An 18431-nucleotide genomic window follows, 5' to 3' on the forward strand; every position below is an offset into this window, starting at 1 on the left:
TAAGCACCATGTTTATGAAAAGCACACTTTATTATTGTTGTTTTTTCTGTAATTTGTTGAAGAGTTGGTTATTCATGTTAGACAATCACTTCGCCAGTACCAGCCTCAATCTGCACATGGAGAGTACACAACCATTGTGTTGTTAAAGCTTAAGCTACCAAGAGACGAGCCAACAATGTATATCAAGTTAATAATTTAAAATTTTAAAAAAATATATAAAAAAAAAAAATGATGAGACTAAACATGTGGCACATATTTAATGAAAATGAATCTACCAGCCTACCACAGGGCAGAGCCAAATACACAGACTATTATGAATGCCAAACATCCTCAGTTACATAGCATTGGACCATTTCACTTAATTTGAAACACTTGTTTGCAGAAGTTCTTTCACCATTCACATTTGTAGTGTGTGGTCCATACGTAGACAAGTCACAATCCCATAATTGGAAACCGTAGGAGCAAAATTGGCATGCTCATAAGTGTCAACACTTGGATTCAACGTTTTCTTCCCTCCCAAACAAATTAACATAAACAATTAAAATTTGTCTCTTTTTCATCGACAATGTGCAATGGTGCACCACACGTGCTCTCGGTCCAGAAGATTATAATTTCTCTTCCAGCTAGGAAAATGTGCGACTCTATTTCAAGCACATAGAAAACTCCCCCACCTCCAAAAACGCATAAAATAATTGTTGCCAAGATGAACATTATCAACTTGTTGTGTGAGATCTTGACTTGGAACACAACCCAATATCTTTATCAGCAGGTCGGGACTAAAATTTCATTTTTGTTGTAAATATAGCTACTTATGCGAGGTTTTGTATAGGGTTTCATCATAAACTCTAGTTTTGAAATGCTAAATCTTTTTCAAAATGCTAAAAACCTTTCTATGGTCTTTTTTTTATTATTACTTTAAGGGTAAAATTCCCTTAAAATCATACCGAAAATCAATTTGCATCGAGCGTACGAATGTTATTTATTTTTTTCTTGTGTAATTGCACCGCAGTCACAATTAATATAGTGACACTAAAAGATTCAGTTACAATAATTTTTGGAGTTACTAAAAATTATTTGGGTATATAATAGTATATTTTAGGACATTTATGAATTTTTAATGTACAATTTATAGTTTTATTAGGATTACATAAGTGTAACTGCATCGCAAAAATATACAAACTTTTGTATGAGCATTCAACTGCCTAAAGAGAATCATCCCTCATGACTGAAAACGTCGACATGTTAGATTTTGGGTCTCTTAAAATTCTCTTAGCCCCTTATTAGTCAAAAACCTTAATCTAAATAGAGTCATTTTCTATATGAAAAAAATAAATAGAATTATAGTTAATTGAACACGACTTCTTTAATTTTTATTTTTTGATTAATCAACTATTGTCCATGAGATTCAATCTCAAGACCTATTCTGATAGTTAAAAGCTTATTGACTTAGTTAAACTTATGACATCATTCCAGCAGGAATAGGCGGTCAATATGGGCCCCACAAGATAGTTAAAGACCCATAAGGGGTTCCTACCCCAGCCACATCACATGTGTTTATAAACAACTAGGTCACAAGGAAAATTTAACCCCCATGTCTGAAGCCATTAAATAGTCAAGTGACTTCCGTTGTTCATAATGATGGAAGGCCTATAAAAGAATATTTCCTTACTTTACAAGTTTAATATTAATGAGGGATTCATTTTTTAATTTAGTCTCATCATACGAGAAAATAAACCCTTTTATTTCCATGCGCAACTTCTTTGCTTTGTTGAAACAATGGGTCGACTTGGTGTAAAGTCCATCAAGTCTCACTTAATCAATTATTAAATCATATGTAATATATTTTGGGTCTAAACCATAACATTTCCTATTTGGGCTAACCTTTGTTTTAAACTCTTTAAACAATTAGGCCCAATCCACCAATTGTTCTTGTTTATTTAATTAATTCTTTAAATAAATTATTTTTGGGAGTTTGATTTCAAAAATAACAGCCGAAAATATCTATTTAACTGTAATCATATTATCCAATTAATTAAATAATAACAAAATAGATAATGGCATAGAAATAGGGATTGGATAAAACCATATCCAAAAATCAAGGAATTGATAAATAATGGTCAACCCAAAAACAAGGAGTGAGATTAGGAGTCCAATTCCCAGCCCCCACGCCCCCTTGCTGCTCCCCATGACCAGCAGCCACGTCCCCATGTTGCCGCCGTGCGTGGTGGTGGCAGCCACCGGCCGGCCAGCCCAAAAGCCCTCCCTCCATTCACCTTTGCACGCACCGTTTTAGCATTTTGACATCTTTTCGAGTGCCGTAAAATTCTAGAAAAATTCTCATAAAATTTACACACATTCTACATCATATTGACATTCAAAATATGCAGAAAAATAAACAAGGGAAGTTGCAGAATTTTCTGGAGAATTCGGCAAGCCCATAGAGGTCCGAAATTGCCATTTTTCATCTTCCTTGTATGATTAAACCCAAATGCCCATCACTTTAATTTCCTTTCTATTATTTTTTAGGCCCAATAAATTAACTCATTAATTAATTCTGTCCAAGCCCATTTCTAATATCATCTTACACCTATTGACATATGATTTCTTAGGTTCTAATTGAATCCAGCAGTGGATTGAGACACGTTCCCAAAATAACCTAATCCGGATAAAATTATCATTTTATCCTTAGGTTTCCACAAGTCAAGATAAGAGTGTCATGATGACCCGGATTAACCGGAAAAGAGAAGAACATATTCCGTCTTCGACCGCAATATAATACGAGCTCTCTTTCATCCTATGTTCCTGAATTATGGTTAGGTATGAAATTTCGTCAACCCTAGCATAATCCTTGAGGCTTAACACTTATGTATAGATTCTATTCGACCATGAAACCTTGTTTCCATGATCTAGTACTTTGGCCAAAAATTTCTGAATCTAAATATATGTTGCCTCTTGAAACATCTCCCCTATTACCAGGAGTGATAGTAATAGGGTGATAGATTCTATATTGAACGTACACACAATCAGCATCTTTGACTAAACTCTAGGAGTCTAGCTTTATGATACAGTTAAAGCATAGCGATCGAGCTCACATGAAAACTGTGGCGTCTCAAGTCTAAGGACCAGTCGTATTATCAAGACTTAACGAGTTCCTACTGACAGGTGTGTAATACTCCATAACAGGTATTCGTTATGTCAGTCATGTTCAATGAACTATATACAGGCACCTATGATCTTCTCCTACTGTTTCTACACCGATAATTTGAAACCGATTATCCTAGACGTTAAGAGAGATAGATCATGTTGGTCTTACCAGATTGATAATGTCCAGTTATCAATTATGTAACCAGGAACTGTTTAGACTGCAAATACTAAGGGATATAAGTCTCACTGTCTTAACTTCTTTAAAACATTATTCCCTTAACATGAAATCATGGACCTTTTTTATGTATACACACATATATAAGGATATAATATGTATATGAAGGATGAAACATAAATACAAGTTTACCCATTGATATTAGAAATATACATAATACGTTTATTAAAACGATTTGCATAAGTGCATATTCCAACAGAATCAGTAGTAGGTACAATATGAGCAATGGCTTTACTAGAAGCCGGAGAAGAGCCATCAACATACTTCAAGAGTACATGGCCAATACAAATAAGCTAATAAGTATCGGTAAGCTAGCTTCAAGAAAGAAGCAACATTAGGGCCGGAGAAAGAGGAAGCGATGCATCATACATATATATATATATATAGTACATCAATAGTCTTTGCCCTATACAAGTAGGAAACTTAAGGAATAAGTTACAAATTATACAAGAATACTTAATTGATTAGAAAACCAAACCAATTATTGAATTATTGATTTATCTTTAGGCTTTATTACAAGTCACTCACCTAGATTTGACCTCGTTTGCGCTTCACAACTCAAATTAAAAATTGAATCAATATGCCACCTGAATTTTAAAAAAAAATTTGCAATGTCACACTTTCATCCAATGCCCCATTTTTCAGGGATTTTTTTGTCATTCCAAGCCTAATTCCCATCTTTACCAATTACCACCACCGCCAATCTCCAGCCACCCCAAACTCACCACCTGCCTCTACCACACCGACTTCGCCCTCTTCTCCCTCACCTGGTCTTGCTCCTTCCACCACTAATTCTCTCTCTCTCTCTCTCTCTCTCTCTCTCTCTCTCTCTCTCTCTCTCTCTCTCTCTCTCTCTCTCTCTCCCCCTCCTCCTCCTTTTTACCTCCACATCAAACCCTTCCTTTTTTGGAAACGCCATGGATCCAAGAACTTTCCTCCAACATTCTTATCTTCTGGGACCTCAGTAGATCCTAATTTCAAGTCCAGATTTGAAACCCAATCTGGGTTCTACATTGTCGTCATCGTAGATTCTGAGGTGACCCATCTCATTAAGCGATTGAAGTGGAATTTGAAAAGGAATGAAAGAATCGAAGTCGATGGGGTTTCGCTGCAAATCTCATGGGACGTTTACAATTGGCTCTTCGAGAATGACATCAACGACGACGGGTACACGGTGTTCATGTTCAAATTCGAAGACGAGGAAGATGGTGACAAACACATCAACCAAGTGGGTCATCATTTTTGTGACAAAAACGACAGTCTTTCGTTGGCGCAAAAGCATTTTTGGAATTTTGGGATGAATGGGATTGAGTGGAGGAAGATGGGGAAAAGCTTGTCCTCTCAGAGTTGGCGGAGTGTGGCGGTGGTCCGTGGTTTTGCTAGTTCAATGGGGGATTAGGTTTGGAATGACAAAAAAACCCCTGAAAAATGAGGCAAGTGCATCGCGCGTGGTATTTTTTGACAGAAAAGCTCATATAATTAGATGGATGCATGATATTGAAATTTTTTTTAAAATTGAGGTGACATATTGATTAAATTTTTAATTTGAGAAGTGAAGTAATACAGGTGAATGACATGTAAAAAATTTTATCTTTAACATTTAACATAATTTGCATTTGAAAAATGGTAAGAGTCACAACTTTTTTTTCTAACATTTTTTTTTTCAACATTTGTTTTTCATTTTATTTGTCATCAGTTTACTTTATTTTTCAGTATATAATATATAAATTTCATGTAAGTCCGGATCCTACACTATTTTTTACATTCACTTGAAAACTGAGGGTAAGACTAAGACGTCCTCGAAATCAGGGTTTGAAGTTGCGGGTCACGAGGGACCACGTGGTGGTCTCCGGTGGCTGAGGCTCGGGGTGTGCATTGAAAATTCAAAGGAAGGAAGCTGCTTTACGAGGTGGGCCCAGCTTTTAACGTATTTTCCTAATAAGTTACGAGCTACGAATCAAATCCATGTTGCTGTTTTGGAAGTATTGAGTGAACAAAAATGTTAATATTAAATTCATGCAGCATTAAGTATGTGAGATAAGTAAGGTTAACGTCCAAGTAACAAGTTAGTAGGCCTCACGTGCTTGTGTTTATGTGTCTTCCTTCCTTTGAAAATGTTTTAATCAGCTTTGTCTTGTAATAGTTGTCATGGATGAGTAGCAAGTGTCGCAATAACAAAAGAATGGATCAACAACGTGGGATTTTTCTTTTAATTTTCTTTACTTTTCTATTTCAATGAACGTGGGGCATGCAATTGGGGAAGGTGGCAAAGGAAACATGGGTGAGTATTTTAACGGAGGAGCAATGCTATTTGTTTCATTTAATTAATTACCTCAATGTTTTTGTGTACGTAACAAGTCATTCTACATGCTATAAATTCATCGAAAAACAAATAAAAGTGACACTGATCGCAGCAAGAAGTAATTGGCAGTTTAGAAAAACAATGTCGAGGACTAAAAATTGGCAAAAAATAATATGTGGTCATTTGCTCTAGAGGGACTATAATAAATTCCCCAGCTCGACTTTGCATTTTTTCTAAAAAGAAATTAATTTTGGAACAAAAAAAATTATCTTCCCTCCCCTCTTTCCCCTCTCATGTCTTAAACTAGCTAGTCCCTAGCATATATGCATCGATCATGTTTGCGAAGGTGTATAGCCAAGACAATCTAAAATGATATAAAACGATTTCTTCTTGGGGTGAAGATATAATACGATTTGAACATACACGAGTGGATTTGTCATCTATAATTAAACTTTGGATTTTTCTATGTTCATTGCTAGTTAGTAGTTCCCCGAGCATGTGATCCTAAAAAGCAGTGTATCATATATATATATGATACATATAAAATTAAACCCAATCCTCCATGACCTTCATCAATCCAATCCAGTCCAAGTTTACTTGGACTAACTTTTCCAGGGCAGGTCTCTTCATGGCCTCCCAAGTCCCAACGACCACAGGCTTCTTCTGGGGTCGGATTATATATCCCAAATGATCGAAACTATTTTTTTTCTTCATTAAATTGTTACCATTAAATATGAGTTACTGTCTTTAATTGTAAACATTTTGTTAAATGATGAATAAAAACTGTTTGATGAAATTCCTTGAAGAGTTCTATTCATCATATACTTCTATAAAGACAGGTTTATAGCTTTGTCATTATTCAGAGTTTTATTCTTAAAATTTTAAAATAATTTTTAAATACGTGTAATTAATTACCTACCAATCACACACAACACAAGATGAATTCATTCTTCACAATATTCTTCTTAGCGCCAAATTCCTAAATGGATTGATGTGTACCCTTTAAATATAAAAAAACCAAACGTGTGGTCATTACTAATTAATTGGCCCCTTATAATCAATTAGCATATGCTCTCTTTTGTACTGTCATATTTTTTTTGGAATTAATAATATTGTTTTATTGTTCTAAAAAATAGTACTGTTTTAATGAGATATATATAATAAGAGAATACAAAACGTACATGGTACCATCATATAAACATGTACGTACGCATACAAAATTCTAAGAATAAGATGCTCTCATAATTTGTATTTTATTTGTGAATTGCGCACTTTGAGAGTCTCATGCATACTCGCACCGATATATTTTTATTTAATTAATACCATCAACAAAACTAGAAGAAATTATTAATTAATTAAAGCCACCCTTGATTTGTGCTCGTGGACTGAATTAATTTCAATTGCCAGCTGCATGTGCCAATGCCATTAACAATAAAAATTATAATTTTTTTTAAATTTTTTTTTGGTCAAATGCTGATAGTTAACTCCTTCGAATCTTCGATAGATGGGTCCAATTCCAAGTATATCGAGTTGGCAAAACAAATAAATCTATTTTCTTTTATGCCACTTGAATGTATGTATTGTGCCATCGGGTGCAAATAACAAAATGGCATGACACCGCATGCATTCCCAATTATTCCCACTGAAAAACAACAAAACCAAAAATTCAAAAAACATGGTTTTTATTTTTATTTTTTTTTATTCTAGTACAAATAACGTTTTATAGTGAAATTGAAAGCCAGTTGTAACATGGAGAAGGTTAGTACTTAGTACCCATACATCTAGCTTTACTCAAATTTTAAACGAGTCAGAACACATTCACTTGCATATATTGGTGAATGGTGAGTTCTATTTTTATTAGAAAATTAATAACAATGTGGTATAAAAAAAATGTGGTTCATCTAACATATATTACTCTTTAAATATTAGTTAAAAATTTCAAACTAAGTAATTTCAAACAAAGAAAAAAGAGTTTTCAACTCGAATAATTACATTAGTATACTTCTTTGCTTGGCTTTTCTCTCTTGCCTTTTATTATTCGGTAATTTTTTAGTCTTTATTTTTAATTGCTTTTACTAATATTGTGTTAATGTTTAAAATTAGTCAGTTGAAGTCTACATTTAGTTATCTTTATAATATAAACCCTAAACAATTAAATCCTGAATTTTAAACGTTTAACACCAAACCTTAAAAGCATCGTCATTCTAGTTTTTTCTTTTTTGGGTTACATCATAATAGTTATATATACGGTATAATAATGAAAAATATAAGTAAAGAATCATGTTCATTTTACAATATTATATCACAGTTATACACAATGTTCCGTAACATTTGGTAAATTCTCAATGAGGAAAGTTCTCAATTTTTCATTGCAGTTTTTTTTTTTTTTTTTGTCTTTTTCTTGGTCAGTCATGATCATTTTGGTTTGTCTTATACATCATTGAGGAAAAGTCCAACTTGGAAAACATGATGGCCTCCAAGATGTGTACGAACAGTTCATTGGATTGACCAGTACTGTTGAGAGAAAATGGAAACTGGAAATGTGTAATAATGCACTCCAATCTGAATAAAATCAGTGAGATTTTGCAGGCATACCAAAATTATGGTACGGTGGAATATAATTGAATCATGGCTTCTGTAAGATACAATGGGAAAGAAAGCTCCTCCTCATGATTGCAATCTATTGCACCTCATTCTCATTCAGGTTTTCAAACATGACCATTAGGCCTTTTACTACAATGAGACATCATTTTTTGAGACCCCAAATTTACTACAATGAGACTTTATTTTTTGAGACCCAAAACTCATTTTGGGTCTCAACACAAGATCTTCAACTTTGCTAGATCTATTTTGGGTCTCAGTTTTTAATACTTATTTAAAACATGTGTAATGTGGATTAAATGATGTTTAATTTATAGAAAATTAGGATTAAATATCAAATCTCAATAATTTTTTGGTATAGCATGAAAACCATATAATATTTCAATTGAACTACCAAATTTAAATGTAGTTTTTTAGATTATGTCACAAATATGTTAGCTCATTTGATTTGAGCCTTTTCCATTTGACATTTTTATCTTTTAGCCCACATATGATGAGTGTTAGTTAAAATTTATAAAGTTTTGACACAATTGTCCTTGATACTTTTATATTATCCTGAAAACTCGCTAATGTAGTCTCAACTTCACACTTAGTTGTGACTGTACGACACTCACAACTTCAAATTTAGTTGTGACTGAACGACAGTCACATCTAAATTGTGAGACAGTCATAGTTAAGTTGTAACTTAATTAAATTTTTTTAAAGAAATTATACTACAATATAGTATAAATAGAGGTCAAAATAATATTTTTACTCAAAATAATATATAGTATAGTGGTGTGAGTTGTCTCTTTCAATTTACCAAGATAGTCACAGTTAGGTTGTAACTGTATTGATTTTTTTTTTTTAATACAATATAGTATAAATTAATGTAATATTTGTGATGTAATATTTTTTATATTTTTTTATTGTAGTGGCATGTGATGTAATATTTGTAAATTCTAATACCTTTTATTTTATTAATTTGTTTGACTTTTTAACTAGTACCTAATCTAAAATGCTATTTAATTTTGGTACCTAAACTAAAAAATTATTGAAATTTAGTAGTTAAAATCAATGGACCTTTTAATTTATAACTTAAATATTTATAAAATTATACAATTGGTTTTATTTTAATGAAAATTTTAAAATAAGGTCTATATTGAATATATTTGGATTTATAATTTTATTACCTAAATTATAATTTCTATATTTTCTCTCCACCAACGGTCTTTTAAGTTATTTGGTATATTGAATATTTAAAATGCATAAAAATGGTAAACACAACACAATTCATTTTATCATCATGATACAAACGACGACAAACATATAAAAAAAATCACACTAAAACAACAAAAAACTAGAACGAGTACATAAAATTAATAATAACACCCAACAACAAAGAAACGATGATACATTTTATTTTGTTGGTGGAATGCATCCACGACATTCTTCAGTGGATCCCATGGGTGGCCTCAGGCGAATCATGGACGTTCACGTAAACATTCTTATAATTATAGCAATATGAGATATTCGATTTGGCTTCACAATTGGCACATGGTTGAATGCCTTTCCTGCAAGTGCATGAAACTGGATCTAGGTCTTTGGGTATTGGGAGGTGTAGGTCCTGCTTTAAACAATAGTGGCACAATGGTCTATTTCCCTTACGATCACACATACAATATTGCAAAGCAGGGTTGTTTAGACCAGGCCGTACAAACCTCTCAATTTGGATTATAATCATTGGGACCTTTGCACTTACATCTCGAATCACCCATCAGGTCATGACCGGGTCGCCTGGAGCTCTCATCGAATCCTTGGTCCGCTTTGAATGATTTCTTCTTGGTGGCCTTGGCCACGAGGGACCTATTGGTTGAAATGATAGTGGGTCTTCGTCTTTTGTGAATGCTATAGTGGGACCGACATTGTCATTCTCGGGAGTTTCGAACTCGCCGGTGTTGGGCGTCTCTTGTTCATTCAACCAGGCCGGAGTATTCACCGCAGTGTACTTTGCACTTTTTTTTAATTGGTCCCAAACATGTAAAAATACAAACTTTTTTTCATTCTTATTCTCAAAAAATCCAAGTGCGGTCGCGAACTACAAACATAAAAATTAAATAAATATACTTGATAAATAAACAACCGTAAAACGATCATAAAATTAAATAAACAACCGAAAATAAATAAATATGCTTGGAATGAATATTAAATATGCAAATTAAATAAATATGATTAATAAATAAACAATCATAAAATTAAATAAATATGCTTGATAAATAAACAATCATAAAATTAAATAAATATGCTTGATATGCTCACAATTAAATACCAATAAATAAATAAAAACTTACATCGTTGGATTCATTTGCACCGCTTGGGTGCATTCGCCTGGCCTCCATCAAACAACCATAAAGTGCAATCTCGCACAATATCTTTCCATCGTGATTTAGCGCTACCAATCGCACGCACGGTTTCACTCCCCAAGTTACGCTTGAAAATTGTTTAAATTTGATCCCAAAGCAGGATATTTCTTTGATTTGCACCAAGAAAACCATCGGGACTTCTCTCTAGCCAAGCCTTCACTAGGGCCTGATCTTCACTAACGCCCACGCATTTCCTCTTGGAGCCATGATATTAATTACAATACTTTTTTGTCTAAATTTGGTATCAAAGATTGATGTTTGTGAAGAAAAACCATGGAGGAAGCATGATATATATAGGATTTTGGAGAATATGGCCGTTGGGGGATTTTTTAAAATTGTTTGGAAATTTTTTCAGGTATTTTTTTTGTATTATTTTAAAAAAATATATACATGGAGCGATATGGGCTGTTGATACCCAATGGTCCACTCATCTAGGCCACCCAATTCAAAATCTGGTCACAAAAAAAAACCAACGGTCCTTTAATCAGAACCACACATCCACCAACGGTCCTTTAATCAAGGCCGTTGGTGGTGTGCCTACGCGCTAGGAGTGCCTCACAACACCAGCAGCCGATAGGAGGGCCCACGCTGGTGCATGCGTCAGTTGTGCCGGTCCCTTCTCTCTCTTCCCTACTTTGTCACATGGGTGGGCATGTAAGTTTAGGGTTTGGGTCTCAATGTGACCCAATTGTTGGTCACGCTTTTAGTCTCATGCGGAAATATATGGGTCACAAAATCCGGCCCATAGTGAGGGAGTGAGACCCATTTTGTGACCCAAAATAGGTTTTGGGTTTGGGTTTGGGTTTTCGGCACCATAGTGCAAGGCCTAACAAGGTGATTTACATTTGTCGGAAAAAAAAAAAAAAAAAACTATTTGTACCATCTTAGCTGCCCGTAATATATGCCGTTTTTTTTTTTTGTAGAGATGGAGCCCATATAAATGATTCAAATCTCTAATAAATAAATATAATACAAAAAATGATTAGTTGACTTGAGATAGTATATAAAACAGCACTATTGAAAAGACAAAGATAGAATCAATTTACTTTTCTGTATATTGTGCCTAGGTTCAAGACCTGAGCATCCTGTTCAGGAAGTAGGATTTAGTAGGATTTGGGCCTTTAGGCTTGGATCACATTTCCGGAGAAAGAAAAGAAAAAGAGCGCCCTGTATCTTCAATCCTCACTTGAGGGTTGAGGCTGTAATACCAATGCCCATCATGCACAGTTAGTTTTCTCCTTGATATTATTTCTGGAAAAACAAGTGTAATACCCAAATTTGAATTAAATAAGTACGTCTTGCATGTGCATCCAAATTTAATTTTGTTTTAAGCTAGCTCTTTGGGTTTATTTGTTAGTGATTTATGTTGAAGTTGGGCTCAGATGCGTAAAACTTGAGTTGGGCTACGATTTAGTTAAGAATAAAGAATAAAAGATTAGGCCCAAGTCTGAGAAAAACCTAGAAGTAAGCATGAAAACAATTGAAAGCCCGATTTTTGTTGTTTGTTTTAACTCGATTCCAAAGCTAATTCTGGATAAATATACTAATTTCAATTAAATGCAATAATTAAAAGATCAAGCATGCTTTGAGGGCAAGAAGAAATTAATTTGGCTTGTATGAATGCCCGAAAACATGAATTTTACAATGCAGGTCATCTTTGTACAACGGTTCATTATCTACAAGAGATTGAAATTTAACCTAAAGATGCAAAAATATCAAGACTTGGAGTGAAGCATGGGTGGTCACCTGGCCATTGTATGGACACCTCAAATTTTATTTAGTTTTATACAATCTTTTCCCTTGTCCAAAAAAAAAAAAAAGGAAAAAGAAAAAATGAAAATAAAAAAGAATAAAAGAAAACTCGTTGGTGCTTGTTTGTTTGAAAGACAAAGGCTCCATCCTATTTTCATCGTTTTGCAAATAACTTTCCATTGGCCATGAGATATATATATATATATATATATATTATATGAGTTACAATTGGGGCTGCTATACTTGGGTGTGGAAACCGAAAAATAGAGAAAGGTTTCCTAATTTCTAGAATATATATTTAGTATAAAAGCTACCACCCTGGTGGCTTTCCTAAGTGTAAGTGATCTAACATTACGTGGCTTATGTACCCTTTGTTTATTACGTGGTTACGTGTGTAAGAGAAAAATTTACCTATGATAGATATAGAGGTTGATTTGACATCCTATGAGATAAATTTTATTTTGAAATCCTTGTCATTTTGTCATATATTCATGTCTTCTAGAAAAAAGTACCAAATTATCATTTAAGGCAAACGACCATTTTTGGTCCCTGTAATTTGGTGATTGTTTCAATCAAGTCTTTGTAGTTTCAAAATTGTTTCAATCAAGTTCAAAATTATATTTCCATGAAATTTTTAGATGGTAGCACCATTAAGATCTGAATATGATGGTCCAAGAACAAAAAGATTATATATTACTGTCAGCTTTTGATTGAAACATTTATAACTTTACTTTAATAGTTCGACTTTCTAAAAACTTAACATAAATCTGATTTTGGAATTAATTGAAACAATTTCAAAACTTTGGGGACTTTATTGAAACAACAATGATGAAATTGAAATAACCACAAACTACAGGGACAAAAATGGTTGTTTGCCCTATCATTTAATTTGTTTATTCTATTTCAAAATTTCCTTTAGAGCTTGTAAAAATGACAACAAATAAGTACTAAAACATATAAATTGTGGAATATTTAATTAAAATTGGTGAAAGATGATGGAACTTTTGAGAGTTTTTGAAACATGGAAAATGAATCAGACCCATACTAATTCCTAATCCCCCAATCCCGAAAAACGTACAAATGCTATCCAAAACTTTAAGCTATTGAGAAAAGATAAAATCCATGATTTGATTTTAGAAAAAAGCAATATTAATTAGATGGCCCAACAAAAAAGGGGAGTAAAATCCATGGTGAAAGCTCTGCAAAAGTGGGAGTAAAATTACAAAGTTTTATTTATTAATTAGGCATATAACACAGTAACAGCAGGTGGAGGAGGCCCAACAAAAAAGGGCACTGAAGCATGCACATTTATGTTTATTATCCAAAGTACATGTTTAACAGTAGAGTCAAAGACACAGCAGCAACACTAGGCATGCATATATATATATATATGTATGCATACACAATCACCACACTAACACGTACTAGCTGGTGCATATTTATAGTTTATATATGTAATGAAGCGTACAGCAGTACATGCATGTACTTAGGGAATTTTATTCAGGTGGAGACCGTTCGCACCAAACGTCTCACACCGAACGCTCGGTGTGTAGGCCAAGCGTTTGGTGTGAGACGTTCACACGGTGTGAAAGTCCACACCTGATTGAGCCTGTGTACTTAGGTCTACCAGAAAAAGTTATTTAGGTGAGATGGAGGAGGTTGTGAATCTTCGAGATCATGAGATGGAGAATGTGCGTGTCTGCCTTCGTATGTTGTAATCACCATCCTCGGGTCCTCTGCTAATCGCTCCACACGTTTCTTTACGCGGCAGTTGTCCATCGTACAACGATAATAACTCCTGCATGCAATAATATTAATATATGCACCAAAACTAATTAACATATCATTCATGAATTAGCAGCATCCCAATTATATATAAGGGAAAATTACAATACTGACTCATATATATATAATTCACATAGAGAGAGAGAGAGAGAGAGAGAGAGAGAGAGAGAGAGAGGTCCATATATGAATGACAGCTACTATATTATGGAAATGCAGAGCAATCCTAGGAACAAATATTTGATTGCATATTTAGTAAAAAAAAAAAAATGGCCAAAAAAAAGAAGGTAAAAACCACGGTAATAAAGAATATGTACACAATAACAGTGCCAGAGTTTATCTGCAAACAAACACAAGTAAAATTTCGATTGGCCTAGCTAGTAGAATGTTAGCTAGGTTTAAAACAATCAGAGATTGCCTAAAATTACAAAACATTTTAAGGCATGAAGTTAATCATATGACGCACCCCACAGCACGAATTAGAAGATTAATTGTGGAACCAAATTAACCTCCAAATTCCATGCCAAAATACAATTTTATGCTTTACTTTAGCAAATTATTATATAGGCTTTCCTTTAATTGAACACAAGCTAGAAGCACTCACCTAAAGTTGCACATGTTGTCTCATAATTTTAATTTGTTGACTAGCCGATACTACTTGACTAATAACTTTTACTATTGTTGACTTACTGTTGTAGCTGCAAAATGTCTAACATCCCCGCTAACTAATATCATGCAAAATGACTAACATTTTAATATAATCATGTGGGGATTTCAATCATTAAATAATCACAAATCTTCAAAGTTGTAAGTAATTAATTAAGAAATAAGTCAACAATATATATTAAATTAACACTCATCTTTATGTGTAGTCTCGATCTCACTCTACACGTAGAGAGACAAATAAATAAAAATAATTTAGATGGAGCTCTATTCCTCTTTAATTACAATTAGTTAACATGATATGATGGACGGAGGTTTTGAATCCATACTAGACAACCATAACACATTAACACTTAAATGTTTAGAAAATGAATTATCAATGTATACAAGCTAACATCATCAGTACCATGCAATAATTTCTATTAAGAGTGCAGCCCTACTTTTGACTTTGTATATAGTTACGTTTGAACACCATAATTATCAATTATTGGAGAACGCATGACACTGTAAAATTCAACAAATGAGGCATATGATTATGCAGGATATACATATATAATTATATATACATAGATATTCAATCATTTCTGTAGAATTTTTGTGGACTAAATTTGAACTCATATGGTGTTGAATGTCCATATTAATGAAAAAATAAGATGGCACTACTTCAGAGGTGTGACACAGTCGCAGCACATAATATATAACATCTGTGGAAAGCTCGAGACACAAATATTCGGCTTTTCGTTTTATTTTTTCTGTACTTTGGCCTTTACGTCTATGCTATTATTAAGAGAATCGACTTTTTTCTTTTGATTACCAAGAGAATCGACTTAAATAAGTAAGAAAAAGACAAATATACATCTAAATTTTTAAAATAATTTTATTAAATAGAAATGATTGTGTAGCAAAAATTAAAAATCAACTTTGAAGTTTACTTTGACAAAAGAATCCACCTATGTGTTTAATGTTAAAAAAATTCACCTGTAGGATGTTACATTGGCCCACGTTATAAAATCAAGGCTGAGCGCTCGGTTTCTTGGCAAGCAGAATTCACAAAATTTGGGTGAATGTAATTCCAATTGTACTTTTGATTTTTGCGTTGGTTTATTAATTTTTTAAATATTTATATATGTAATAAAAAGACAAAAGACATTTGGTAAAAATATTAGTAATTTTTATATGCTTAATTTTAAGATTGAAACGGTTGGACAGTTTCTAGCTAGGGATATATAGTTGTATTGAAGCTGTTGAACAATTTCTATGTTTTTATAAAGAAAAAAAGGCACTTCGATCGCTCAGCTCAATAAAAAGTGAGCCGAGTTGTATTAGCAACCTCCGTGTGGACCTTTTTGTACAGACAAACCTTCATTTAACCTTTAAAAACCCCCAAGAAAACCTTCAATTTCTTTCTGCCATATATATAATCACTTCTTTAGCTTCAATTAATGTTTTTAAAACAATAAAAAATTATAAAAAAAACTTCCCTAGGTTAAATCAATTTATGTAATTCTTTCTCTTACACACGCATTTATGTAAACTTTCAAAGGACTATTGGAAATTAAGTTTAGCAACAACCAACAAGTACCTTGGCCAAAAGAAAAATGTTTAGCAACAAGTACTTACCCAGGCCAGGCATTCCCTTCAATAAGCCATGCACAGATGAGAATCGAGAGAATTTTTCCATGGAAGTACTCATCTATATTTAGAATTAAGATATTCATTTTCTTAAATCAATCCATTTGTTCTGATGATCTCATGATTAAACATAGTCACTAAAGTGGCTATGAACCTCCATATGAGTAGTGCTTCCCCTATTAATATTGTGATGATTCGCGTTCTACTTTCTACTAATTTCGTGTATGCATATATGGAATTTCATCTTTTAGAATGTATAATATTAATTCAATTCAAGAAAATAAAGTGTCTCAAAAGCCCGTTCCCGACATTATCATGCAACCTAATTATTTGGCATCTGTATGATTAAGTAATTCCTTGTTTCCTTTGTATAGATAAATTAAGCATTAATTTTAACCGATTAATCTTTTCACAATATTGGCCATCTTTTATATTAACTGTGAACTTTATGTTTCAAAAGTACTAATAATTAGTTCTTTTTGGCAATGGCAATGGCTCTAAAATATTGTCTTCTTTTTTCTTTTTCTTTTTTCTTTTGGTAAATTATTGACATACATATATATCAACCCGTCAAATCTCCAGCACCAAGCCTGTAAAAGCCTAATGATGGTAATGATAACAATGACAATAATGTGTGTGTGTGTGTGTGTGTGTGAGAGAGAGAGAGAGAGAGAGAGAGAGAGAGAGAGAGAGAGAGAGAGAGGAACACATCATGTGTGTATGGGGTACAACTAGGTAGAGGTAGCTAAAATCCAATGTGACAATTGAACTTTTCTCGAAGAAGTGATTAAAGCAAAAGAAAGAAAGATCAAATTGAAAAGAGTAAACTATATATATGTATGTGAAAATTAATTGGGAACTTAATATATATATATATATAATTAATTAATTAATTACCTGGGATGCTGTGTGTTCTTTACAACTTTCTGTCCGTACTTCCTCCACTTGTAACCATCATCAAGCACATCCACATCGCTCATGGTCTTGAAGCAAAACCTAGGCTCCCTCACCTTCCTCCTGGTCTTTATCTTCTTCATCTTCATTGCAGAAACCCCTAATAAGCTGTGATTCTGATTGTGATGATCATCTGCACCGCTTGATCTCCTGCTGCTGATCAGACACTGATCACTCACCTCTCCCCATGCCCTAGAAGATGATCGATCATCATCAATAATATATTATTATATCAATTAATTGCACCATAGTTAAAAGATTTTTTTTTCTTTTTCATTAATTTATATGATTCATTAATATATTGCATGTAAGATTTTAAAAAGGAGATTAAGAGAAATGTATATTTGATCACTAGATGTAGAAATAATTGAATTATTTACCAGAGATTTGCAGTGGATCTTTGCAAAGAAAGGAGTTGGGGTCCTCCAAAATCATCAGCACTGCAGATATCTTGATCTCTATGCTTTAGAGGAGTTAGTGATGGGAGGTTTAGGGTTTCAGAGAGATTATTAGTAGTTGAAGGTGCACCAGATGCAAGTGAAGAAGGCATGGCACTCAAGGGTTTGAGAGATTGGTGACTATATCCCAATGAATTAGAAAAGCTCAAGTTTGGTACTGGGAAATTAGAAAAGAAACCCATCTGTGTAGGAGCCTCTTGATTCTCAAACAACCCCTGGTTCAGCATGGCCTGCTGGGACGTAGATGCCATCTGTGTGTGTGTGTCTCTCTCTCTCTCTCTCTCTCTCTCTCTCTCTCTCAATGATCTTGATGCTTGATTCTTTTTATGAAAATTATATCCAAGGATATCTATCTAGGAATTGAGTCTCTCGATCGCTAGATTCAAAGCATATATACTAAGAGTTCTAAGAGTGCCTCTCTCAAACTTCAAGGCTATATACATAGAAAAAGGAAATTACCATGATTTTGAAAGTAACAAAATACCTATAAATATGACTACCACTTT

The 18431-nt window shown here is 33.4% G+C and overlaps 1 protein-coding gene across 1 annotated transcript; it reads right to left on the minus strand.

Annotated features, from left to right (window-relative positions):
• Positions 1-13994: 13994 nt before the first annotated feature.
• WRKY13 (WRKY DNA-binding protein 13) lies at positions 13995-18217 on the minus strand. Its single transcript, XM_086244190.1, has 3 exons — positions 17848-18217; positions 17411-17659; positions 13995-14234 (listed from the first exon to the last, which is right to left on the minus strand). The coding sequence occupies exons 1-3, from the start codon at positions 18174-18176 to the stop codon at positions 14060-14062; spliced, it is 753 nt and encodes a 250-aa protein (XP_086100316.1). The 5' UTR covers positions 18177-18217; the 3' UTR covers positions 13995-14059.
• Positions 18218-18431: the final 214 nt, after the last annotated feature.

Source organism: Dryas octopetala, chromosome 5, assembly GCF_963921425.1.
Source record: "Dryas octopetala chromosome 5, drDryOcto1.1, whole genome shotgun sequence".
NCBI classification, from domain to species: domain Eukaryota; kingdom Viridiplantae; phylum Streptophyta; class Magnoliopsida; order Rosales; family Rosaceae; genus Dryas; species Dryas octopetala.